Here is a 26,393-nt window from a genome sequence, read left to right as displayed (position 1 = left end):
AAAAATATCACTTCTTAATACTTCTGGAAAAAACAAAGAAGAGCTAGTAACCAGATCTAGAAGATGGATTTGCCAGATTACCAAAATTACTAGGAATCCATGGTCATCTTTCTGACACTCCTGACTTGCTCTGGAGAGTTGTCTTTTCTCAGAATCACTGAATCTCATCATTGGCAGGGATCTCAGAGGTCTTTTTAGTCCAAGCCAGACCTAAACAAGAATCTCCTCTGTGACATACCCAACAAGTAGTCATCCGAACTTTGTTTGAACACTTCTAGTGCTGTGAAGCTCACTACCTCCAGAGGCAGTCATTCATTTAGCTGCTGCCTAGCTCTGTCGGATAGAAAGGTTTTCCTGGGACTTTAGGGAAAAACTATTAGCACCTCCAAATTGTGTTTCTGAGAAATAATACTACCCCCCCCTTCCCATTGTGTAAAGCAGGAGTTTTTCTGTGGAGCGAGGGTGGTAGGGTGAGGAGGGTTGTCTATGAACTTGGGTCAGAAAAAAACAAATTACATCTTTATTTTCATTAATTCTAACTGAAATTTAGCATGTCCTTTCATTATGATTTTAAATTTTTTTAAACTATCATTATTCCAAGAAGTCCACAGGCTTCACCAGATTGCCAAAGGGGTCCATGACACAAAAAAGGTTTTGAACTCATGCTTTGAAACGGCTGATGGGAACCTTTATTCTCTTTCTTTTTTTTTTTTTTTGTGGGGCAATGAGGGTTAAGTGACCTGCCCAGGGTCACACAGCTAGTTAAGGGAACCTTTATTCGAAAGAAGGCCACTGACCCACAAGGTGAAAATCAATGTCTATGTACAAGTGAAAAGCAACTTAATTTAGAGTTTTGGGAAGAAAGCAGTTGAGAGAAATATGAAACATTCCCCTCATCCACTTTTTAAAATGTTAACAAAGGAAAAAAGATACCGTAGGGATAACCTTGCCCCACATTGTTAACTATTCCTCAAAAAAAAAAACTCACAAAACAAAACATTGTTACATGAAATTTTATAAGGGCCAGTTAATTTCATGATAATAATATTGAACAGGAGTGATTGGCTGAGCAACATTACAGCACCTTTTGGTTAAAAAATATTAAACATCAGGGTGGCTAGGTGGTGCAGTGGATAGAGCACTGGCCCTGGATTCAGGAGGACCTGAGTTCAAATCCGGACTCAGACACTTAACCCTTACTAGCTGTGTGACCCTGGGCAAGTCACTTAACCCCAGTTGCCTCACCCCCCCAAAAAAATTAAATATCATTGTGGAATAATGTCTGTTGAGGCAATGTTAGCCAAGGTTTGCCTATGTTCCCCACATGCAATAAATAATTTGAGACACCCAGAAAGCTAGTCTCTTGCACACTGACCTCCTCATCTGGTGACTTTGGTTACAAATGACTATTATTGGGGCAGCTAGGTGGCACAGTGGATAAGGTACCAGCCCTGGAGTCAGGAGGACCTGAGTTCAAATCTGGCCTCAGACACTTGGCACTTACTAGCTGTGTGACCCTGGGCAAGTCATTTAACCCCAATTGCCTCAACAAAAAAACAAATCAAACAAACAAACAAAAAAACCAAATGACTATTACTGCCATATTGGATTGGCAACTACAGACACAATTGAAAGCCGGGTGAAAACAGGATGTTTTTTTTTTTTAGTGAAATTTAATTGGCTAGTGTGCCACTAGCAGCCCCCAGGTGAAATCAAATGGAAGTTAATGAGATTTTTACCTGTGGGTAAAAGTCAAGTAAGACACTTGGTCTAACAGAAAGAAGATTGGGGGCAGCTAAGTGGCACAGTGGATAGAGCACCGGCCCTGGAGTCAGGAGTACCTGAGTTCAAATCCGACCTCAGACACTTAACACTTACTAGCTGTGTGACCTTGGGCAAGTCACTTAACCCCAATTGCCTCACTAAAAAAAAAAAAGAAAGAAAGAAGATTGGACTGAGAGTCAGAAGATCTAGGTTCTAGGTCCATCTCTGTCACCATCTTGTTGTGTGGCTATGGTCACATCTTTCTTCTGCAAAATGAGAAGTGTGGATTAGATCACCTCTTAAGGTTTTATGCTCCAAATAAGGAAGTCTTCCAAGGAGGGAGGAAGAATTTCCGCTCCCATTCTCTGTAATTGCCCAAAGAACTTGATAGTGACAATCCTAACCATAATAACAACTACCATTTTCTTTTCTTTTCTTTCTTTCTTTTTTTTTTTTACAACTACCATTTTCAATGGGCAGTTGGGTCATGAGAAGATTCAGGTATCTCTAGCCTCCATCTCTAGTCTCTTCCAGTGTACTCTGGTTTCAGGAGTAGATGAGAAAAACATGTTCTTTCAGCAGTGGCTTTCTGTTCTCTCTGATAGTTAAAGTGGATGACCTGAAGAAATACTTCAGCTGCAATGGCAGTTATCCTGGTTACCACCTTGTCTACAATGACAAAACTGGCTTCTCCTGTGTGTCCCCCTGTGCTGAGGGCTACTGTGAGCATAAAGGCCTGTGTCAACACCTTCCTAGTGGGCCAAGCTGCAGGTGAGAAGGGGACAGACATACAGGATGGGGAGGAGGGGAAAGGGATAGTTTAGGATGGTGGTTGAAATATGTTCCCCAAAGGAGTGGGGGAGTGAGTGAGCCTTACTCTCATCAAAATTAAGAGGGAATAACATACACACACAAGTGAGTATAGTAATATATTTTGCCCTGAGGGAAAAGTGGAAGGGGAAGGGGAGAGAGTTGAAGGAAGGGAGGGCAGATTGGGGGAGGGGACAGTAAAAAGCAAAACACTTTTGAGGAGGGATAGGGTGAAAGAAGATAGAAAATAGAGTTAATATCAAGGGGAGGGAATAAGATGGAGGGTAATACAGTTAGCAATAGTAATTGTAAAAGAAATAATGAGCAGGATGCTATCAGAAGGACATATGAAAAATGCACACCATCAACAGAGAAAGAACTGTTGGTATCTGAATACAGATTGAAATATAATTTTATTTGTTAATTCCTCTTTCTAAAGTTATTTTGTCTGTTTTCACAACCCAACTAATGTGAAGATGTTTTGTATGACTGCACATATATGACTTATATTGAATTGCTTGATTTCTTAGGGAGGGGTGAGGAGAAAGGGAGGAATAAAATTTGGAACACAAAGTTTTAAAAAATTAATTTTTTAAAATGTTTTTGGGTTTTTTTACACATAACTTGGGGAAAATTCTAAATAAATAAATAGATTTAAAAGATAAATAAATAAAAAAGAAAGTAACATGTTCCCCAAAGCTTGGTTATAAATGCCTCAGGACTTCAGGGAATGCCAAAGCATAAGGCAGTAAGGATTGTTCAGTTATTTTAGTCACGTTCAACTCTCATGAGCCCATTTGGGGTTTTCTTGACAAAAGATACTAGAGTTGTTTGCCATTTTCTTCTCTAGCTTATTTTACAGATGAGGAAACTAGGGCAAATAGGGTTATGTGACTTGCCCAGGGTCACACAACTAGTAAGTTTCTGAGGCCAGATTTGAACTCACAAAGATGAGTTTTCCTGACTCCAGGCCTGGCACTATATCCACTGTGCCACCCAGCTGCTAAGACAATGAGGATACTGCTTTTATTACAGAAATAAGGGGAAGTCAATAAGGAATGTCACACTTGTCTTGTGGATGAGAAACAAACTGCCTGTGCTTGAGATACCTGGCATCATGTAGAAGATAGGATTTTAGCTGGGACCTAAGGGAAGTCAGGAGGCAGAGATGAAGTGGGATTGCATCCCAGGTGTGAAGAAGGTCAGTCAATGAAAATGTCCAGATTTGGAAGATGGAATATCTTATCTTGTACAAAGAACATCAAAGAATGGGTGGGGAACATCACAAAGGCAATACAGTGTCACTAGATTGCAGACTTTGTAGAGACAAATAAGTTGTAATACTGGAAAGATAGAAGGTAGCCAGGCTATGAAGGGCTTTAAACGCCAAACTGAGAATTTTATAACCAACCAATCAACACTTATTAAGCACCTACTATGTGCCAGGCACTATGTTAAGCACTGAGGGTACAAAAAGAGGCAAAAGATACTCCCTGCCCTTAAGGAACTTACAATCTAATGGGGGAGATGACTTAAATGTATACAAAACAAGCTATATACAAGATAAATAGGAGATAATTAATAGAGGGAAAGCACTGGAATTAAGAGGGGTTAGGGAAGGCTTCCAGCAGCAGCAGGAGGAAGAGAAAGAAGAGGAGAAGGAAGAGGAGGAAGAGGAGGAGAAGGAGAAGGAAGAGGAGAAGGAGAAGGAAGAGGAGGAGGAGGAGGAGGAGGAGGAGGAGGAATTTTAATTGGAATTTAAAGGAACCCAGGAAGATCCATAGCCAGAGTAGAGGAGGCAAATCGTTCGTTCCAGGCAAGGGGAACAACCAGAGAAAACTCCCAGAGTCAAGAGATGGAGTGTCAGTGGAACAGCCAGAAAGCCAATGTCACTAGATCAAAGACTATGTGTTGGGGAGAAAGGGATAAGAACACTGGAAAGATAGAAAGGTCTAGGTTATGAAGGGCTTTGAACTCCAAACAGAGGATTTGTATTTGAGCCTAGAGATGACAGGGAGTCATTAGAGTTTATTGGGGGGAGGGGAGGGAGAGGAGAGGGATTAGACCTGTACTTTAGGAAAAGATCACTTTAGAAGCCAAAAATTATGGGGGCAGTTAGGTGGCGCAGTGGATAAAGCACAGGCCTTGGATTCAGGAGGACCTGAGTTCAAATCCGACCTCAGACACTTGACACTCACTAACTGTGTGACCCTGGGCAAGTCACTTAACCCTCATTGCCCTGCAAAAAAAAAAAAAGTCAAAAATTATATTTTATTTCTATTTAAGCCTTCTCCAAATGGAGCCTGGAGATATTTGTTGGAGTGACTTTTGTCTCTCCTCATGATTCAGTCAAATCTCTTCTGATCTGAGGCAGAGAGCCCTTCTTTTGTGCTATTCCAAGTCCTTGCCCAGAATCACCTCTTTTCCCTCCTAGAAAAGCAAGTGGGAATTGGGGTTGAGGAATAAAGCAGAGGGAATTTGGAGAAAAGTATCCAGAGATCACGAACGAATGGGTAGTTTAGGTGTCTCTAAGAATGTTTCAGGGTTCTATTAATTATCATTAATACTTAGCCCCCTTTCCATCCTGGCTAACTATTCTAGAAACTGTGAGATATTGTTAAACATCTTCTATGAGTTGCATAGGATACAAAGTAAAGTCTTGCCCCATTTTAAAAGCCCAAAGCCATACCTGCTTTTTATAGCCTTGGGAGTTTTCACCTAATTTGTCAAGGAGAGGATGGTTTCCTTTAGCATGAGAATTGCAGGTGTTCAGAGTCCCTTCACCAGTTCTAATTTATAGTTTTATATTGTTGCCCAAGCTTCCAATGAGTTAAGGGACTTGCCCATAGTCACATCGTACTACTAAAATGGATACAGCTCTAGAATTAAGAGTCAGGAAGACGTAGGATCAAATCCTGCCTCTGATATTTGCTAGCAAGCTGTGTGACCCTGGGCAAGTCACTTAATTTCTCTCAGTCTCAGTTTCTTCATCTGTAAAATAAGGAGATTGAGCTACATGGCCCCTCATATTCTTTCTAGCCTTAAATCTATGATCCTAAGTATAAAAGATAAGCTTTTATTCCGGGTGTCCCTGATTCCAAGTCCTCTTGGGTCTTGAACCCAATGGGAACTTAATTGTTTGTTGAGCTGAAATAAACCTAATTTGGACTGTGCTTCTTACATCCATGCTGTGGCTGTGCTGGTCTGGTCTTCATCAGGGCCCTAAGGTTGATTCTGACCTCTTCCTGAGAGATGAACTCTGCTTATCAAGGGATACCCTCCTTCCTCTCCAACCTTTTCAGCCCTAGCAAGTGATGAAGAAGAGACCAGAAAAGTTCCTTCTTACTCCCTTTCTCTCTTTTTAGAAAAAATATTTACATGTATTTATAATCTATTTAATTTATAATAATTACATATTTGTATATATAATTTATAATATATTCCTTCCATTGCCCCCTCCCAATTGAATAACAACAACAAAAACACACACACCCCAAAATAAAACTCTCATAAATATGAATCTAGAGTCTTCCCTTTGTTGATTACCTCCAATTTATCCCGTATATTTCTCATTTGTACACAATTGTTGGGGCAGCTAGGTAGCGCAGTGGATAAAGCACTGTAAACTGGGAATAATAATAGCACCTACCTCCCAGTGTTGTTGTGAGGCTCAAAGGAGATAATATTTGTAACATGCTTGTACAGTGCCCAGCACATAGTAAGTGCTTACATAAATGTTAGCTATTATTATTATTAAATGAGATACAATTTATAGAATGGGGCATATAGTATTGATTATACAAAAACTGATTTCCACCAGCCTTTCCCTTTCCCCACCCATCCCCCATTAGCCTTTCTTTGATTACCTTGCACTTAACATAGTGCCTGAAACATAGCCAGTGCTTAATAAAAATGTTTGTTTACTTTTCACGACATTCCCAGCCACTGACTCTAATCCTTTTCCTCTTTTCTGTTGCCAGCTGTGTACCCTATTCCATCTACTCCCCATCAGGTGAACGCTGTGAGCATTTAGGCTTACGCCTGGGTGCCTTCTTTGGGATCCTGTTTGGAGCACTGGGTGCCCTCCTCCTGTTGGGAGTTGGAATCTTCCTGATTCTTCGATACTACAGAAAGTCAGAGATTTCCTACACAGTCAGTGATTCTGAGAGGTGAAAAACCTAAGAGGAAAGGAGAGCCAGCCTTGGCCGTGCTCCACTCCAACCTCACCTTTTACACCTCTACATTCTGGTGCTTTGGGAAGACAGTCACTGGAAATGCTTCCAGATTCTTCAGGGAGAATGGTTAATACATGAGAAGGCACTGGGACAACACACCATATCAATACACACACAGGGAGACAAGCTACAAAGAGACACACCCACATAGATAGACCCAACAGGACTCGTTTTGGGGTAATGGGCCAATGCACTTTGGATGATATTTTGCACATGAGACTCTTTGGGTTTACCTCTGAATAAATGAAATCTATTTCAATCAAATTGTTCTTGAATTTCATGAATTTCAAAAGCTAAGGATTCCATTTCTGACTTTCCTTTTCATGGCTGAGGAGACAAATACAACCTACATGTCTCAAATGGGCACTTTGGGGGAGGGCAGGAGTATTAATGGTCTCTTCTTAAACCATAGTCTCTACAGTGAAGACTGTAGACTTCACTACTCTCTTACTGATTCTGATTGGAGCCTGTTTCAGCCCAGTCAACCAGAATTTTTTTTCAAGGTTTGGGGAAGAGAAATAGATAACTCAGAGACTCCCTAAAGATGTTGTGTGGGTTTTTTTGTGTGTTTTTTTTTAATTTATTTATTTAGTGAGGCAATTGGGGTTAAGTGACTTGCCCAGGCTCACACAACTAGTAAGTGTTAAGTGTCTGAGGTCGAATTTGAACTCAGGTCCTCCTGACTCCAGGGGTGGTGTTCTATCCACTGCGCCACCTAGCTGCCCCTGAGTATGTTTTTAAAATAACACCTAAGGGGGCAGCTAGGTGGCGCAGTGGATAAAGCACCAGTCCTGGATTCAGGAGTACCTGAGTTCAAATCCAGTCTCAGACACTTGATACTTACTAGCTGTGTGACCCTGGGCAAGTCACTTAACCCCCATTGCCCTGCAAAAAAAAACAAAAACAAAAACAAAAACAAAAACAAAAACGCCTAAGAAAGGAGACACAAGGCATTCATGCTGCGATCTGTCATGCACCTGCTCCCTAAGTCTCAGGGTATTCTACTCTGGGATTGTCCATCTGAAAAATTGAGAACCTTTTTGAGCCAAAGGTATCTTGTCAACCACTCTTTTTATAGTCTCACTTAAGGAAAAGGTGCTCATGATGGTAGTACCATTTGTTGCAACTGAGATTGGCGGGCTCTTCCTTCTTCTCCTCCTCCTCCTCCTTCTCCTCCTGCTCCTGCCACTGCTGCTTCTCCCCCCTCCTCCATTCCCTTGGACCATTCTGGTGCCTCTTTTGTGAAGCAGCGGCTGAGGAGATCCCTGGACACATCACAGCTGACAAAAAGCGGAAGGAAGGAGTCAAGACTGAAAACAACGACCATATTAATTTGAAAGTGGCAGGGCAAGATGGTTCAGTGGTGCAATTTAAGATTAAGAGGCACACACCACTTAGTAAACTAATGAAAGCCTATTGTGAACAACAGGGTTTGTCAATGAGACAGATCAGATTCCGATTTGGTGGACAACCAATCAATGAAACAGACACACCTGCACAGTTGGAAATGGAGGATGAAGATACAATTGTTGTATTCCAGCAGCAGACAGGTGGTGTTTACTAAAAAGAGGACCTGCAACTGTATTCCCAAGAACTGTGCTCCCAAGGAAAACAGTATATTCACAATTGGAAAACCAAGATTTGGTTCATCCACATCCTGACTACTGCAGTATAGTTTTCTCTCTTCTTTGATTCCTTTCCCCCATTCCTTTATTGTACATAAAGTAACTGGTGTATGTGCACAGGCATAAAGCATATTTTTTAACTAAATGGCTGATGGTATGTTTTGATCAACATCAAATGGAGATGGGGAGGGGAAAAAAACAAACTGGTTCTGTGAAAATATCCCTTTTCTCCATTAGTGGCATGTTCATTCAATTTTTATCTTTATATTCCAGTAAGTTATTTTGCTCTCACTGTTTAACAACAACAACAAAACCCACAAAAAAATCCTTGCGTACCTTGTTTGATTAGATAATTTCAGTGTTTTTCTTTTATCATTGTAAAACCAAGGATGATTTTATAACTTTTTGTATGGAACTGTTACATGTAAGGCAATCTCTGTCTCTCAATAGGGATAAATTACTATAAAAAAATTGATCCTAGATAGTTTTCCCTTCAAGCCAAACATCTTGTTGTTTAAATAAACTTCTTGTTTAAAATTTTTAAAACCCAGAGATTGACAGGTCCCCAAGAGTTTTCCCTAATCCTGAGTTGCATGATAATAATCCATATGATCCGATAATTCCATATTTGACCAATAGTTGATACATGCAAGATCTTTAAGTCAATATGAAGGTAGTAGTAATCTTTCCCCTCTTTGTTCTGGACTGCCAACAACTAGCTCTTTCTGTCTCTACATTTCTTTGTCTCTTTGTATGTGTGTCTGTACAGACATGCACACACACACACGCACACACACTCCTAAAAGTCTCAAAGAGTTGCAGTTTTAAGCTACAAAAGCTTAAAATTCACTAAGACTTTTGGGACACCCTGTCTATTTCCTTTCTCATTAAATGCTTACCAAAAGCAATTTCAAAAATAATAAGCAGGAAAGAAGCAAGTACATATTTAATGAGCAGCCTAAATACTGGCACTTCATAGTGCAGCAAGATAGAGAAATGAAATGGAAAGATTGGTTTGAGGTCCACAATCAGATGGAGTCTAGGGCCGAGAAGTCAACATGCCTTTTTGTGTGTTGCAACTATAATGTCATCATGTTTCCGAATCATTATATTACCTATATTTATATCTATCTACATCTAGATAATTTTTGTAGTTATACATAGCTGTGTATATACATGTGTCAAACACAAGTACATATTACATATATATACACACGTTAAAAGACACAGAGCATACAGGAACTAGCCATATACAGGATATCTAGATAAGCACAAGACAGATTTATATAGATAAGGATAGAAACCAAAATTGTGATCTCATTGGCACCAATGCAGGTCAGTAACTTATTGTTGGAGTTACATAGAATACAAAGAAAGAAGTTATGACTTTACCAGGATCACAATAGAATGTAGAAGCTAATTGCAGGACAGGCACATGCAGGAGAAACCAGCCGTTGCTTTGCAATAGGATTCAAGAGAAAGAACAAATATGCCATCTGTCAACCATTCAGTGATCACTTCTTGACCAAGTATTGACACCAATAGGTCTTACCATGACCTAATTATGAGATTTAACCATACACACACCCAACCCCAAATTTGAAGGCCAACAAAAAGCCAAAGGAAGGAGTCAAGACTGAAAACAACAACCACATTAATTTGAAGGTGGCAAGTACCTCAAGACTTTCCTCTTGATATAGTGCCAAGACATTAGCCCAAGTGGAGTTTAAAGGATTGCCAGCTTTATTGTTATGTGGTCTGTGCCAGTATTTAATAAATAAATAGATAGATAGTTAAATGAAGAAATAAATAAATAAAAGAATTCATTACATACACACAAATGCAGGAAGACAGACTCTCCTGCAGTAACATGACAATGTTTTACGTTATTGCTACTAATGACTTTTTTTTTTTTTTAGTGAGGCAATTGGGGTTAAGTGACTTGCCCAGGGTCACACAGCTAGTAAGTGTTAAGTGTCTGAGACACGATTTGAACTCAGGTACTCCTGACTCCAGGGCCTGTGCTCTATCCACTGTACCACCTAGCTGCCCCTACTAATGACTTTTTTAAGTCATGATGCATTTTTGTAATTACATGTATAAATGAGAGAAAAAATCACTTGGTTTCTGAACTTTTGCCCATAGGTGCACCTACTTGAGTCATTACTGGCTGAATTGTCCCAGGGTCTATCCCTGGATTTTCCTCATTCTCCAAGATCACTCATTTGACAAAAGGATACACACATACACACACACATGCACACACACACACACACACACAAGTAGATGCTTATTTCTACTGTGTTTCTGGTTTCCATAATTTTCATTAGTCCATTCACTGTGATTCTTTTAACTCATCTTAAAGCTCTTTAAATTTCAGGGACCATGAGCATTTACCTCATTTTGCAAGTGTCCAAACCATCAACAGTCATGAATAAGAACTTCATAAAGACTATTTGATCATGTTTGATGCTTGAGTCCCATGGGGATCCAGGAACAAGTTGAGACAGATTGTGGTTATATGACCAAGAAATGGTGAAGATCATGGCTAGGGCAGATGAGAGGAAGGAAAAAAATGAGGTATAACTGCCTAATGTCCATTAGCTGCAGAAAAACAATGTTGCAGTGAACTGCTAGTCCCACATTATAAGTACATGATTGGCCAAATGATGTTGCAGCAGGGTTTCATAATTTATGGTGGGAGTTGGTTATAATATATTGATGACATTAGTGTGAAACCATGTTAGTCAGGGGAACAGGGTATCATTGCATAATAAATTTGAGTTAATCCAGTTTGGAGAGCCAAGGTGAGATGGTAGGGATGTATATGGATTATATTGTTCCTATATTGGCATTCATGTGTGATTCTTATCCAAATTACCAATTGGAAATTTGTTCTCTTTAATAAGGTATATTTGTTACAAAAGTTTGGTTTTTCCTCTTTTGTTTCATATGAGGAAGGGAGAGGTGACAGAGAAGGGGATAAGGATATGGTTCCCCACCACCACAAAAAAAAAAAAATGAGAAGAGAACAGAAGGAAGACCAGAAGGAATCATAGACAAGCAGAACAACTTTGAAAGTTATATGTTATATGAAAGTATGAATGCAATCTACAGAATAGATTTATTGTTTCATGTACAGTCCTCTCCTTCTAGGTGGCACAGTGGATAAAGCACTGGCCCTGGATTCAGGAGGACCTGAGTTCAAATCCTGTCTCAAACACTTGACACTTACTAGCTGTGTGACCCTGGGCAAGTCACTTAACCCTCATTGCCCCACAAAAAAAAACAACAACAAAACCAAACAAAATCCTCTCCTTCTGTTTTATGGTATATATGGAAATGCTAATTTTATTTGGTTATTAAATCCATCATTTTAAAAAATGAAATAAAATAATTCTTGTCCAAGTATTTCCATAAATGCTCCATAGAGAATTCATCTAGTATACCGGTGGCCTTCCTTTGCTTCTTTTATTATTTTTTTTTCTTTTACTTTTTTCTTTCTTTCTTTATTTTTTGCAGGGCAATGAGGGTTAAATGACTTGCCCAGGGTCACACAGATAGTAAGTGTCAAGTGTCTGAGGCAGGATTTGAACTCAGGTCCCCCTGAATCCGGGGCTGGTGCTTTATCCACTGTGCCATGTAGCTGCCCTCTTTTATTATTTCTTGCATGCAGTTTGACACTTGGGCTATCCATTGGAAAGGGGCCCATCTTACTCCTTCTCCACTCACATATGTCCTTGATGATGCTCTTTCATCTCTTATAGTATACATTGTTGATATGATGTCATGAAATTCCATGAAGTAACATAAAAGGCCATGAAAGAGTTAACATAGTCGTAAGCAGGTAGCAGCACATGACCAATCTACTAAAACATTGCAATTTATACTGTCACTCCTCTGCTCAAAATATTTCAGTGATTCCCCTTTGTTCATGGGTTGGGATTTAAGGTACTCCATTACCTTACTCTATCTTTTTATGTGAACTCTATTCCAGTCAAATGGGTCTATTCGTCATCCTCTAAATAGACATTGCACAATATTTTTGCATATTTGTATATTATATATCATATAAATATTGTATATTTATTCCTATTCCTGGTTTATTTTCACAATACACACACACACACACACACACACACACCCTAAAATGGCCCAACTTTCCCATAACACCTATTAAAATTCATTTTTTGAAATCCAACTCAAATCTTACCTTCTTCATGGAGAATTTTATGACCATCCTTCTAAAAATGATACCTGAACTCCCCCAGTACTTATTGTTTCTACAGTTAATTTGACATGTTTCTCTACCAATACTATTTTTTTTTTCTTTAATGTCACTACATCTTCTCACCCTAGATTGATTTTAATCTCCTGGAGAGTAGGTACTATGTCTTGTACAGTGATAGCTCAATTAAGGAATACTCTAGAAATAAAGTTCTTTTATAACAAAGTACTTTTTAAAAATGTCCAACACTATGAGAAGTCAAGAATCTATTTTAGCCAATGATTAAAATGCTCCTGAGTAGTTTCAATATAGTTCCTGCCTAGTTGAAAGTGAAGATTGAATTGTAGAATCAAAGGACAAACAGATGGACAAAAATGTGTAGTCTTGGATGTTTTTCTTCTGCATCTCTGCCCTCCCATTTTCTTCCTGTTGTAATGACCTCTACCTCCCATTTCAGATATTCAAAGTTCTCCTCTTCTCTTTATTCTCTTTCCTTGTCAAAACAGGAAAGAATCTAATATCAAGAGCTCTCTCTCCCCCACACACAGTCCACCTTGCTCCCAGTGACAGGCTACTTCCCTGGATGAACTAACTGTAACTGTCTTAGGAATATATTTTAGAACTTAAAGGAGTACAGTTCATCATCAGTGGACTGTTCCAGCTGCAGCCCTTGGACCTGCAGCCTTTTCTACCTGAGCACAGATCTCACTTCCCCATATCTCAAGTCTTTTAAATGCTAAGGATATGGTACCCAAGAAAATGTCCTTTCTCTTCCCCAGTGGCACTGCTCCTAGCCCGACCTGGCAACATTAAAAAGTTATGTATAGGGGCAGTTAGGTGGTGCAGTGGATAAAGCACCGGCCCTGAATTCAGGAGGACCTGAGTTCAAATCTGACCTCAGACACTTGACACTAGCTGTGTGACCATGGGCAAGTCACTTAACCCCAATTGCCTCACCAAAAAAAAAAAAAATAAAAGGTTATGTATAGAAGGGCAGCTAGATGGTGCAGTGGATAGAACATTGGCCCTGAAGTCAGGAGGACCTGAGTTCAAATCCGGCCTCAGACACTTGACACTTATTAACTGTGTGACCCTGGGCAAGTCACTTAACCCCAATTGCCTCACTCAAAAAAAAAAAGGTTATGTATACCTATTTTATATATCTATATACCTGGGGCCATGTAAAAATTTCTTAGGTGAAAAGGGGTCATGAGTGGAAAAAGTTTAAGAGGCCCTGATCTAAACCAGTCCTCCAGATAGATGGTGCTTCCCCTGGTTGAAGCTTTTCTAAAAGCAGTTGGGGTTGACAGAGAACCATAGTGAACCCCACTTCATCAAGAACCTATATAGTCAGGTCAAAAGCATTTATTAAGCACTTGCTTTGTATAAGACACCCTGTGCTAAGCACTAGGAACTCAATGAAAGGAAAAAAAAACAAAGTCCTGCCCCTTAGGGAGCTTACATTCTTTTTTTTTTCTTAGTGAGGCAATTGGGGTTAAGTGACTTGCCCAGGGTCACACAGCCAGTAAGTGTTAAGTGTCTGAGGCTGGATTTGAACTCAGGTACTCCTGACTCCAGGGCCAGTGCTCTATCCACTGTGCCACCTAGCTGCCCCTAGGGAGCTTACATTCTAATGGGGGGGGGAATATGTAAAATAACTAAAGATAAAACATATATGTGTGTGTATACACACACTTATGGAAGCTAATCTCAGAGGGAAGGCACTAATTATCCTTTACACATACCTTGCAGTTGAAGCTCCAATGAAAAAGGAAGAAACTAGTTTTTTAGACACTCACCCCCTTCTAATTCACAGAAGTAATAGTGGACACGGGCTAGGTTTGCTTCTATTCCTTTCCACTCAGCTCCAGCTCCTGTTTGGTCCAGGGCTTTTCTCTCTCTCCTCTTCCTAGGAGGCAGAATCTGGGAACTCTTGCTCTTCCCCACCTACCGACACTGCCCCCTCCTGCGTTTCAGGCCACGTGGTTCCTTCCTCTCCTAGGACAGTCATAATCCTTTCTCTGGGAACTCCTTGGTCTTTCTGTCAATGCCTTTCAACAGCAGCTATCTCTGTATGTGCCTACTATGTGTCAGGCCTCCTATGTTCCAGAGTCAAGAGATTCCCTAGATTTGATGCCTCTTCTCTCTCTTCTGTCCTTGCAATGGACTCAAGTTAATTCCCCTGTGTGTAATCCCTCTCTCTCTCTCTCTCTCTCTCTCTCTCTCTCTCTCTCTCTCTCTCTCTCTCTCTCTCTCTCTCTCTCTCTCTCTTTCTCTCTCTCTCTCTCTCCCCCCATGAAGAGATTGATGTCTTCTTTGTGTCCTTTTTCTGCTCCCCTTCCAAGATCAAGTCCAAGGGTATGGTTCTGATCCACACAGGCCACATAACTCCAACAATCACCCCTAAATGCCAAGACCCTATTAGTCTTCAATGTGGTAAGTACTCAGGTCCCTCTTCACATTTCAACCAGTGTGATCAAAACAGTCAAGGTGGTGTTCATGGGGTATTCACATTTTGTATTGGGAAATATCTTCAAAGTATGAAGACTTTAACTTTAAGTTGACCAAGTTATTCTGATCATGTATATTAATTACATATAAGAAGATAGTAACCATGTTTTAGGTTTGTATGTGTATATGTAAGTATGTGTGTGTGTTATTCACAATGTCTACTATAGCGCTTTATACTTGGTAAATGTTCAATAAATAACCTTTGTAGAGTCATGGAATATTATGCCTGGGAGGGACCTTGGATAAGAGAAGAATGGGAATTTATAGTTAGTGTAAATTCCATGAGGACAAGGTTCAGATACTATCGAAATTTTGTACTTCTCAATCAGGTAGTATAATGCTCTGCACACAGTAGATGCTTAATACTTGTTAAATTAAATTGAATTGAATCTGGAGGATTTCTTTGAGAGGGGAATAAAGCTATATATGTCCAGAACCACAAAGTATTTTAATCCTAATTTCATAGAACCCCGTATGGGCCAAATATACCTGATGTCACCCAATAGTAATAGAATAACAACAAAATGTAGACTGGTTGGGGTGGGGGGAATAGCCCTTTATTAGAATACTCATATATGTGCCCAGAACCTCAGGGGAATCCCCCCGCTGTGGGCAGATGCTGTGTTGTTCTATGTGGAGGTAGAGGCTTAAAGAGGATGGCTTCTTTGGGGACCTTCCAAGGACATCTTTGCACAGGAATGTGACCTGCAGTCCTCTTGTGGAGACAGATTATAAGCAGCATTCTCTTCTCTTTATTGAGGTCACTCTCAGGCATCTGAGGCATCTCCAGGCTGCTGCTAACAATTCCTCAGCCCCTGGTGACATTCAGCAGGGAGATTTGGGTGTAGGGGACATGTACCTGCAGATCCTGATGAAGCTGAAGAGAACAAAAAGTCAATCACTTAAGTATACAACCCATCAAGTCACCACTGAAAAGTAAAGAGGTATCTTCCACTCTATACTACCTTTCCAACACCTTGAGTTAGAGGCTGGGCCAATCACATCTGCTTCTGAACTTCCCTTTATGACATCATGTGGAATCACACCAATCCCTGGAAGTTCTGTCTCAAGTTTTGCTACTGAGATAGCTTGACCCACCCAATGATCTGAATTTATGGCAGTTTTTCCAGATTACTAGACCAATGATGCACAATTCTGGTTCCCAAGGAACCACCTGTAAAGTCCCCTTAAGTCCCATTGGGTTGAGAGACACGGTGACCTTAATTCTGGTGCATTCCTTTCTTTCTTGTACCCAAGTTGAGTTTGGCCATTTCATTGTTTATTGGGACCAATGCAAGAAGCACAGAATGGGAAACTGGACCTCATAGAGAATCTTTTGAGAGACAACATATCAAGGTCCCCTGAGCATTAATTCCCAAACAGATATGAAATTCCCTCTAGAAACTTCGTAGTCTTTCTTAGCCCACCTTGAGGAAGTGTGTTATGGCCCTGCACTGGAAATCAAAAGACCTGGTTTTGAGAGGAAGAGAGGAAAGGAATATGAAGCATAAGCATTTATTCATAATCTATTATGTCATAGACACTATGGTAAACATCATTGACATCCTTTACAAATATTATCTCATTTGATCCTCACAACAACCCTGGGAGGTAAATGTTTTAAGATCCCCCTTTTATAGTAGAAGAAACTGAGGCAAATGGAAGTTAAGACTTGGCCAGGGTCACATGGTAAGTGTCTAAAGCAGGATTTGAACTCGGGTGTTCCTGACTGCAGGTCAGTTTTTCCTGACATGAAGCCTCAATCTACTTTTCTGCACCCTCAACCCTTCACCCCTGCATTTTATTCCCTGTAGGGCAAAACAAATCTAACATTCTTCAACATGGCAGACACCCCCTTCAAATTCTTGTTTTTATTCAGGGTCGTGCGTAAAACTCCATCCACTGTGCAACCTAGCTAGCTGCCTAGTGCTTAATAAATGTTTGTTGAAAGTTGTGGTATATGAATGTAATGGAATACTATTGTGCTGTAAGAAATGATGGGCAGGCAGATTTCAGAGAAACCTGGACGGACTTGCATTAACTGATGCTGAATAAGATGAGCAGAACCAGGAGAACATTGTACATGGTATCAACAGCATTGTGTGTTGATCAACTCTGATAGACTTGATTCTTCTCAGCAATACAATGGTCCAAGATAGTTCCAAAAAACTCATGATGGAAAATGCTCTCCAAATCCAGAAAAAAAGAGAACTGTTGAATCTGGATGCAGATAAAACCATACTATTTCTATTGTTTTTGTTGCTGTTGTTGTTTTCCGTTTTTGAGGTTTTTCCTTTTTGCTCTGATTCTTTTCTCTTTACATGACTAATGCAAAAATATGTTTAATGTGATTGTACATATATAACCTATATCAGATTACTTCCTGTCTTGGGGATGGATAGAGAAAAATTTGAAACTAGAAATCTTATAAAAACAAATGTTGAAAATTTAAAAAAAATTAATGTTTGCTGAAATATTGTCAAGATGAGTAACTTTGAAAGACTTGGGAACTCAGATCAACACAATGACCAACCATCATTCAGGAGGACTCATGATGAAACATGCAACTCACCTCCTGAGAGAGAGAGAGAGAAAGAGAGAGAGAGAGAAAGAGAGAGAGAGAGAGAGAGAGAGAGAGAGAGAGAGAGAAAGAGAGAGAGAGAGGATAGACTCAGATTGCAGATTGAATTTTGTTTTAAATTTTACATTCCCAATGGGAATTTGTTTTGTTTAACTCTACATGTTTTTAACAGAGGCTTAGTTTTCTTTCTCAGTGTTGGAGGCTAGTGGGGTGGGAGGGAGAGAATACAAATTTCAAAATAAAGTAAAATTGAGGTGCTTTTTAATTATTGTTGAATTGAATTACTTATATATTATATTAAATCACTCATACCCTATTGTTTAATGTAGGTGTCTCCAGTGGAATTGTGGATTCCAGTGGAATCCACAGGCCCTGACTCTGCACTGGAAATACAACTGTCAATAAATACTTATTGATTAATATGTTTGGGGTATTTTCCATGCAGCCACCTACATGGCTCCCATTTCACAGCCTGGGCCTCTTTGGCTTCATCATAATCATAAGATTCCTAGGGCCCCACTTTCTCCAAGTACAAGCTCAGGCCTCAGGTAAAGCTCTACTTTCCTAGAGCTGAGAGTCTCTAATTGCAGCTGCTTATCCTCCATTGAGCACGTAGGTACCATTTACAGTTTCTTCTCTTGTCCCCTCAAGCTCTTAGCTTGAAGCCCCTGAGAACCTCTCTGTCTCTCATTTCTACTCCCCTGTCTCCACCACCTGCGTGGGGATGTCCCTTGTCACCTGGTTCAGGAGATCCTTTGTCACCTTCAAATCAGTGAGATCCAGGTAGGAGAACACAACCAGTCGTAGGAGGAGAAAACCTCCATCATGGCCTACAAATTAGAGACCACAGAAAAATTAAAATATAGTTGTCATGATTATAAATACTAATCTACAGGGAAAAAATACTTGAGCAATCCCCAAAACATATAATAGAAAACTACTTTAATTAGCTTAGAATATAGGTTTTCTCCCTTTGTCCACTTTCTACCTTTCCCATTCCTTCTTTCCTCTCTGTCCTCTTTCTCTCTCCCTTTCCACTTCCCCTCATTCTTTTTCTTTCTCTGCTTTATCTCTCCTTTCTTCTCTTCCTCTCCCTTTTTCTTCTCCTCTCTTTCTTTTTCTTTCTTCTCATTCTTTCTCCCTTTTCTTCTTCCTTCTTCTTTTCCTTCTCTCCCTCTTTCTCTTTTTTCTTTCTTCTCCTTTTTCTTCCTTTCTCACTTTTCCTCTCACCTTTTTTCTCTTCCCTCCTTTCTCCTCTTTCCTTCTCTCCTCTTTTCTCTCTCCCTTTCTCCTTTTCTCCCATTCTTCCTCTCTTCCTACCTCCCTTTCCCCTCTTTTTTCTCTTTTTCCCTCTTCTTTCTCTACCTTCTTTCCTCTTTCCCTTTTTCTTTTTTCCCTTATTCTTTTCCTTCCTCTCCCTTTCCTCACTCCTCTCTTCTCCTCCTCCTCCTCCTCCTCCTCCTCCTTCTTCTTCTTCCCCTCTCTCTCTCTCTGTCTCTCTGTCTCTCTGTCTCTTTCTCTCTCTCTCTTTCTCTCTCCTTCTAAGAAGCTCAGCATGAACCTTCAGTAGAGGTGAGAAGACTACCGGTCAGGGATGCTGTTGAGAATCACAGAATTTCAAAGCTGAAATGAACTTCAGTCCATTCCAAACTTGAACCACATACCCTCTACACATCCCCATCAAGTGACCATGCAGACTTACCTTGAAATTTCCACTGATGAATGGGCAACTGACTGTAGCCAAAGAGAGTCTCTCTACTTCTGGATAAGTCTAATTGTTGGGCAGTTTTTCCTGACATGAAGCCTTAATCTACCTCTGTGCACCCTCCGCCCCTCGCCCCTGCATTGTTCTTCCCTGTAGGGCAGAACAAATCTAACCCTCCTCCATACAACAGACAGCCCTTTAAATTCTTGTGTATTCACAGTTATATGTAGTCTATAGTAGCATGTTTTACAGGCTCTATGGAGTTCATTCAATTTCAAAATGTCCCTTGTAATGACTGGAATGATGCCACCTACTGGAGACTTACTATAGGAAAGCTCCACCATGAGGAAAATGCCTCAGAGGGCAAGGCCATGTGGCTTTTCCTTGGCGTCAGGAAGTAACATTTGCTCATGGGTGCTGTCTATCAAGGCTACCAGCCAATCAACTTGAGGAGCCTCCTATTTTCTGGGAGGAGACAGGAAGGAGGAAAGAGGGCCTGTGCGGAGAGCTCTCTCTCTTTTTGGGTTCCTGACTTGATGGTGGTGGTGGTGACAGAGGACTTCACAGGAAATTTGAGGAAAGATAGGAATGCCAGGCTGTTGGAATTCTGTTCTCAATCTTTTTCTTTCTATTTTTCAATAAACCCTTAAAAACCTAAACTCGTTTTATCAGTGATTTTAGTCAGTTTCCCCCAAAACTGGGGGAACAGATTAGAATCCACATTTAGAATCTTAAATTACATACCCTGCATATTTGCCCTTTCCAACCCACCGACCCCAGGACTGCCCTCACCCTCTTCCTAGGGAGGTTTTTTCATGGGCCTTCGAAACTACAGCATGGCCTGTGTGGTAGTTTGACCACTTTCTGTCACCTAGCCTAATCTTGCCTGCATTATCTCTAGTTAAATCACGGACTTCTAGAGGCCAAGGACTGTGTCTTCTGTGTAAACTTTTGTTATAGTCTTGAGTTCAAAGTTTAAAAAATCTTGGTTTTTCCACTGACTCATAGAGTAACCTTGGGCAAGCCATGGAGCCTCAATTAAATGGGGGTAAGTACTTACTGGAATCAGCTTTGGTGTTTTGATTCATCAGGGAAGTGGCAGTATGCTTTTGTATTGTTGAGACAATTGCTGGGGGAATTTATTCCTTTGATGGAGTTAGGTGCAGTTGGGAGGATAGAGAGAAGAGCACTATTAGTCAGAGTGGGTGTGATATCTTTTGTACTAACTGTGGCAGAGATCTCAGGAGAATAGAGCTCTTACCTGTAGCTGTTGTCCCTTCTGTGGTGGTAGAGACTTTATCTGAAAACTCAGCAGGGGTAGAGAACTTGGCTATTGTTGACCTTTCCTCTGTGGGACTTGTAAGGGTACTTGGGAACTCAGTGAAAACAGCTGTCTCCATTGGAGCTATGGTTTTTTCTGTGGTAGGAATGTAGGTTGTATTCAAGGTATCAGTTGCCATTTTGGCTGTAGTTTCTTCACTTCGACCTGTGATATTAAGCGTTTCAACTGTGGTTGATACTGTCATGGTGATCATGTTGGCCATTGTCAAGGTCTCAGCAGCTGCACTCAAGTCTTCTTCATCTGAGGAAGATGAAGCTGGTGTCTCAGAAAATAAAATAGTCTGTAAACGGGTGGAGGTCCCTTTCTCCGTAGAGCTGTTGATCACCATTGAGGTCCCAGGGAGAACGATGGTCTTAGCTTTAGTCCCAATGGTTTCTGTGATGCCACCAGGTAAGGTTGTCTCCTCACCTGTGGTCTTTGGCTGTGAGTTACTACCGGCTACTCCTAAGGTCTCAGCAGAGGTACCTATGTCAAGGGTTGTAGTCTCTGCTTCTGTGTTGGTATAGGTCATGGGCAAGGTTACAGCAGCAGCAGTTGTCTTTATTTCTTGGGTGCCGTTAGCTATAGGCATGGTATCTATGAGATTCCTTGTCAGCATGGTGGCTTTTGTGATGGGACTAACTGTAGTCAAGGTCCCAGGGAGGATCGTGGTCTTGATTGGAGTCCCTTCTCTCTCCATGGTGCTGCTGGCTGTATCTGTTATCTCTGTTAACTCAGCCAGGAGTGTAAAGGGTATCATTTCTTTTACGATGACAGCCTCTGTTTCTGGGGGTTGAGTTATTCCAGAGGTCTCCTCAAGGACAATTGTCCTAAAAGGGTTTGAGGTCTCTGATTCTGTGAAAGTATCAGTTGTGGTCATGGCCTCAGTGAACGAGGGGGTCTTGTTGATAGTTTCATTGTTTTCTGGGATGGTGCAAGGGTGGCTTGTCACAGAGTATAAATAGTCATGGTGTCCTATGGGGCGATGTTCATGTTTTCCATGATTTTGGTGGGGTGGAAGAGGAAGCAGAGGTGGTTGGATTGATGGTTTCCAGATTACTTTCTGGAAGATGCTCCTCCCAGGCCAAGCTTTAGCTGGGATAAGAGATTCCATTGTGGTATTCTCTGCTTCCATAATAGAAGAGGCCATTGTCAAGTTTTTAGCTTGGCTACGGGTCTTGCCTATGGCTGCCCCTGATTCTGAGATGATTGTAACAGAAGGAACGGTGGGGTTAGTGCTCTCCAGGAGAGTTGTGGTCTCTGTTTTATCCAGGGCATCCATTATTATCCGTGTCCCCACTGGGGAAAAGGACTCAGTTATCCTAGCCTCAGCTTTATAGGCAGTTCTGGCTAGTGCCAAAGTCTCAAAAGCCAAAGATGTTTGGGATTTCAAGGGAGTGTGGGTGACAGCTGAGGTCTCATAGACTTGAGTAATCCCAAAGATTCTCTCTGAGGTGGTTGTTCCTCCTGGGGCCACTGTTGTTTCTGTGTTGTTGACTTTCACTGACTGGTCTGTATTGTTGACATCTGAACCTGTATTGGATGAGACTGTGTCTGGGTGATTATTTCTATCTTACAGCCATGAAGATGAAAAGACTTTACAAATGTTCCCTCCTTTATCTTCTGAGTAACTAGGGAAGAGGGGCCACTGTTTGCATCTTCATTCATTCATTTATCAAACATGTACTAAGTACTGGGGGAATAACAGGGATGACAGAATGACAACCCCCCCTGCCCAATTTGTACATCTGTGCAAATAAGGAAGATACACAACCTACCAAAGACTAGTAAAAACGAAGTGAAAAAACATTTTATTCAGTTCTATAGAGCAGAAATCCACTTAATTCTAGTGCCTTCCCTCTGTTGATTACCTCCAATTTATTCTGTATACAGTTTTTTTGTACATAGTTTGCATGTTGTATCCCCCATTAGATTGTGAGGTCCTAGAGAGCAGGGACTGGTTTTTTGTTTGGTTGCTTGGTTGGTTTTGTCTTTCTTTGTATGTCTTGTATTTATCAAAGTGCCTGGCACATAGTAGGGACTTATTAAATGCTTATTCACTTACTGACTGTGCCCCCTTCTCCTTTTAATTGCCTCCTAATCCAAATACTTAGTGTTTCAATTGTTGCTCAACCCTACCTGTCCAAGAGGAAAATAGCACTCTCTTAGAATCACCAAATCTCAGAACTAGACAGAACAACAGAAGTCATCTTATCCAAACTTCCAAAAATTAATCAATCCATCAACAAGTATTTGTTAAGTTCCTACTAGGTACCAGCCACTATGCTAGATGCTAGAGACAAAAAAAAGTTCCTGCCCTCAAGGAATTTAGATTCTATTCAAGGAAACCTTGTGAGCCCATATAAATAAATCCAAAATAGATTCAAAGTAATTCCTAGAGGCAGGACTCTAGGAACTGAGGGGGACCAAGGAAAGGCCTCCTGTAGGAGGTGAAACTTGAGCTGAGTTATGAACAAAACTAGGAATTGTAAGAGCCTGAGAAAGTTCTTTACAACTTGACCTCTTCCAACCTTTCCAGTCTTTTTTCTTTTCTTTTTTTTTTTTAACTTTTTTTTTTAGTGAGGCAATTGGGGTTAAGTGACTTGCCCAGGGTCACACAGCTAGTAAGTGTTAAGTGTCTGAGGCCAGATTTGAACTCAGGTACTCCTGACTCCAGGGCCAGTGCTCTATCCACTGTGCCACCTACCTGCCCCACTCTTTTTTCACCTTACTCCTTTCTGTATTGTCTGTGATCCAGTGACACTGGCTTCCCAGCTCCCAACTCTAGGCATTTTCACTGGCTGTCCCCACACCTGGAATCTTCTCCCTCCTCATCTCTGTCTCCTTGCTTTCCTCACTTGCTTCAAGTGCCTCCTAAAACCTCACTTTCTTCCAGAAACCTTTCCCAATCCCCCTTCCCTCTTCTAGACAGACAAGTTTGTGTATTTTAAATACAAACACACAGACACACACATACAACATGTACATACATATCTATAAGTCCTCCTATTTCTCTATATCTATAGATATTGTTGTTTGTCCTTCATTCTCAAAGAGGACCATGATATTGGTTGTAGCGAATTGGATTTAAGTGAGGGAGGGCTATGCAAGGTCACCAACCTTACTCTCCCCTCCAGAAACATCTGGGTCTAGTGGCTAGATATACATACATACATACATACATATATATACACATATACATACATATATATATACATACATATATTTTATATATATATATCAGGATGACTGGAGATGGCCCTGGAAATTTAAGGAAGTTGGAGTTAAGTGACTTGCCCATTTCCCACCATATCACAACTAAAATCTTCCTTTCTGCAGGAAGCTTTTCCTGTGCTGATGTTCTCCTTTCTGTTGATTGTCTCCAATTTCTGCTGTATATATCTTGCTTGTATATAATACCTCATCTCCTGTTAGACTGAGATCCTTGAGAACAGGGACTGTCTCTCACCTTCCCTTAGTGTCTCTCACCTTCTCTTAGTGTTTAGCATGGTGCTTGGCTCGTCCGTAGTGAGGAAAATTAACATGTTGCTCTATCGTTTGATAATTAATATTACTCTGTAATTCATCCTTTTCCCTATTTTGTCAAAACCCCCTCTTAGCCTAATTCAAAAGGAGACCTCTCCCAGTCCAAACTAAGGTGTTGTTGAAAAATGGGATCACTTCTAGCCCCAGAGCACCTCCTTGTTTGTTTACCATTTTTAAGTGGGAGCCCCATTTCTGTTTGCCCCTAAACAAAGAACCAGCTTGGTCCGGGCCCTCCCCAAGGCCTTATTTCTCCTTTTCAAAGTTAGGGGTGACTTGGTTCTCCAAGGGGAAGGCCAAAGGGAGGGGGGACCTGATTGAGATGATTTTTGGTTTTTTCTAGCCAAGATTGCCAAGATTCTCAGAGCAGAATCCAGACTGGATGGCACCTTTCTATCATTAAGGAGGAAAGGCCCACCTAGTTTCTGTCCCCTTTTGGGGTTTTTTTTGGGGGGGTTTGTTTGTTTGTGAGGCAATTGGGGTTAAGTGACTTGCCCAGAATCACACAACTAGTAAGTGTCAAGGGTCTGAGACTGGAATTGAACTCAGGTCCTCCTGAATCCAGGACCAGTGCTCTATTCACTGCGCCACCTAGTTGCCCCCCTTTTTTTTGTTTTTTGTTTGTTTGTTTCTGTCCCCTTTTAAGCAGAAACCTGGTTCTCTTGGGGGTCAGCTCAGAGAAATCACTGAAGAACGAGTACTTCTTCCCTTCCTTTGTGATGGGTCTTAGTTAAACTATATAGAGAATGTTAGAACTGAAAGGAACCTTAGATATCATTTGGTCTAAGCCCCTCCTCTGGTGAATGAGGAAACAGGCTCCTGCCTCTTTCCCAAGCCTCCACCACACAGCTGCAACTATTTCAATAGCCCCAGGGCCTCATCTGGAGCAAATACTGACTTAGCACTGAAAAATGCTCTTGTTGTTTGTCCCAAAGAGGACCATAACAGATGGCCTGACTTGCAGTGAATTGGATTTCAGTGAGGGAGGGCTGTGCAAGGTCAGCAGCCTCACTCTCTCCTCCAGAGCCATCTGGGTCCAGTGGCAAGATATACATCAGGATGACTGGAGATGGCCCCGGATGTTTGAGGCAACTGGGGTTAAGTGACTTACCCAGTATCACACAGCTAGTAAGTGTCAAGTGTCTGAGGCCAGATTTGAACTGACGTCCTCCTGATTCCAGGGCTAGTGTTCTATCCACTGTGCCACCTAGCTGCCCCCTGAAAACTGCTAAGATGGCTACGGAGGAGAGAGTGAGGCAGGTGACTTTGCACAGCCCTGCCTCACTTCATTCACTGAAACTCACGATATCACTTCCCCAATGTCATGGTCCTCTTCAAGAACAAAGGACAAACAACAAACAGCACTGAAAAATGCTAAACTCTACCCTCTCTGCCCTACCCTTCAGACCCCTGCCTGCTCAGGATCCCCAAGAGTAGGTAACACCCCTGTGAGAAGTGAATACTTTGATTCGCTTAAGTCCCCCAATTATTCGGGTAACTAGAAAAACTGTATGATGACTAGCTTCATTGGCTAACATAGCAACAATCCTTTGTGTGACTGACAGTAAACTTAGCTAGACCTGTAGGGAATCAGTAACTCTGAAGCCAATCAAAGACTTAATCTGACTGCAGGATATGTGACTATGGATATAGCCCCTTTATGGTCTTTTTGGAGACAACCTTCTCTTCAGCTATCCCTTTAACTTTGGAATAACCTTTTTTTTTTCTTTTTCTTTTCTTTTTTTTTTTTTGAGAGATCTTCCTTATCAAGACATCTCCTAATGAGGCCTTGAACTAAACAGCTTATCACCAACAATGCCATTTGATTTGTGTATCAAAGGCCACATCCTTGACCCCTGGAATTCCTCACTTCCCCTCCCCTGGGGAATGGGACCCATTGACTCATTCCTTTTTTAATTTTTTAAATTTTTTTTTTGCATGGCAATGAGGGTTAAGTGACTTGCCCCCCGTCACACAGCTAGTAAGTGTCAAGTGTCTGAGACTGGATTTGAACTCAGGTCCTCTTGAATCCAGAGCCAGTGCTTTATCCACTGAGCCACCTAGCTGCCC

General features: G+C 41.1%; 2 protein-coding genes across 2 annotated transcripts in view; one reads left to right on the top strand and one right to left on the bottom strand.

Annotated features, from left to right (window-relative positions):
* The first annotated feature begins 7,765 nt into the window (after nucleotides 1-7,765).
* Nucleotides 7,766-8,373, top strand: LOC122747565 (small ubiquitin-related modifier 2-like). The gene is made up of 3 exons (XM_043993512.1): nucleotides 7,766-7,805; nucleotides 8,060-8,239; nucleotides 8,297-8,373. Exons 1-3 carry the CDS (start codon nucleotides 7,766-7,768, stop codon nucleotides 8,371-8,373), a joined length of 297 nt encoding a protein of 98 aa, XP_043849447.1.
* Nucleotides 8,374-15,969: 7,596 nt separating this feature from the next.
* The window catches only part of MUC20 (mucin 20, cell surface associated), a 34,891-nt gene continuing 24,467 nt past the window's right edge, over nucleotides 15,970-26,393 (bottom strand). Inside the window, 4 exon segments of the mRNA XM_043993511.1 lie at nucleotides 15,970-16,050; nucleotides 18,493-18,584; nucleotides 20,520-20,604; nucleotides 20,683-22,313. Coding sequence (XP_043849446.1) covers nucleotides 15,982-16,050; nucleotides 18,493-18,584; nucleotides 20,520-20,604; nucleotides 20,683-22,313 — 1,877 coding nt within the window. The 3' untranslated portion in view covers nucleotides 15,970-15,981.

Source organism: Dromiciops gliroides, chromosome 3 (assembly GCF_019393635.1).
Source record: "Dromiciops gliroides isolate mDroGli1 chromosome 3, mDroGli1.pri, whole genome shotgun sequence".
Lineage (NCBI taxonomy): Eukaryota > Metazoa > Chordata > Mammalia > Microbiotheria > Microbiotheriidae > Dromiciops > Dromiciops gliroides.
The sequence above is the reverse complement of the archived record's forward strand: the minus strand, read 5'-3'. Positions and strand labels throughout refer to the sequence as shown.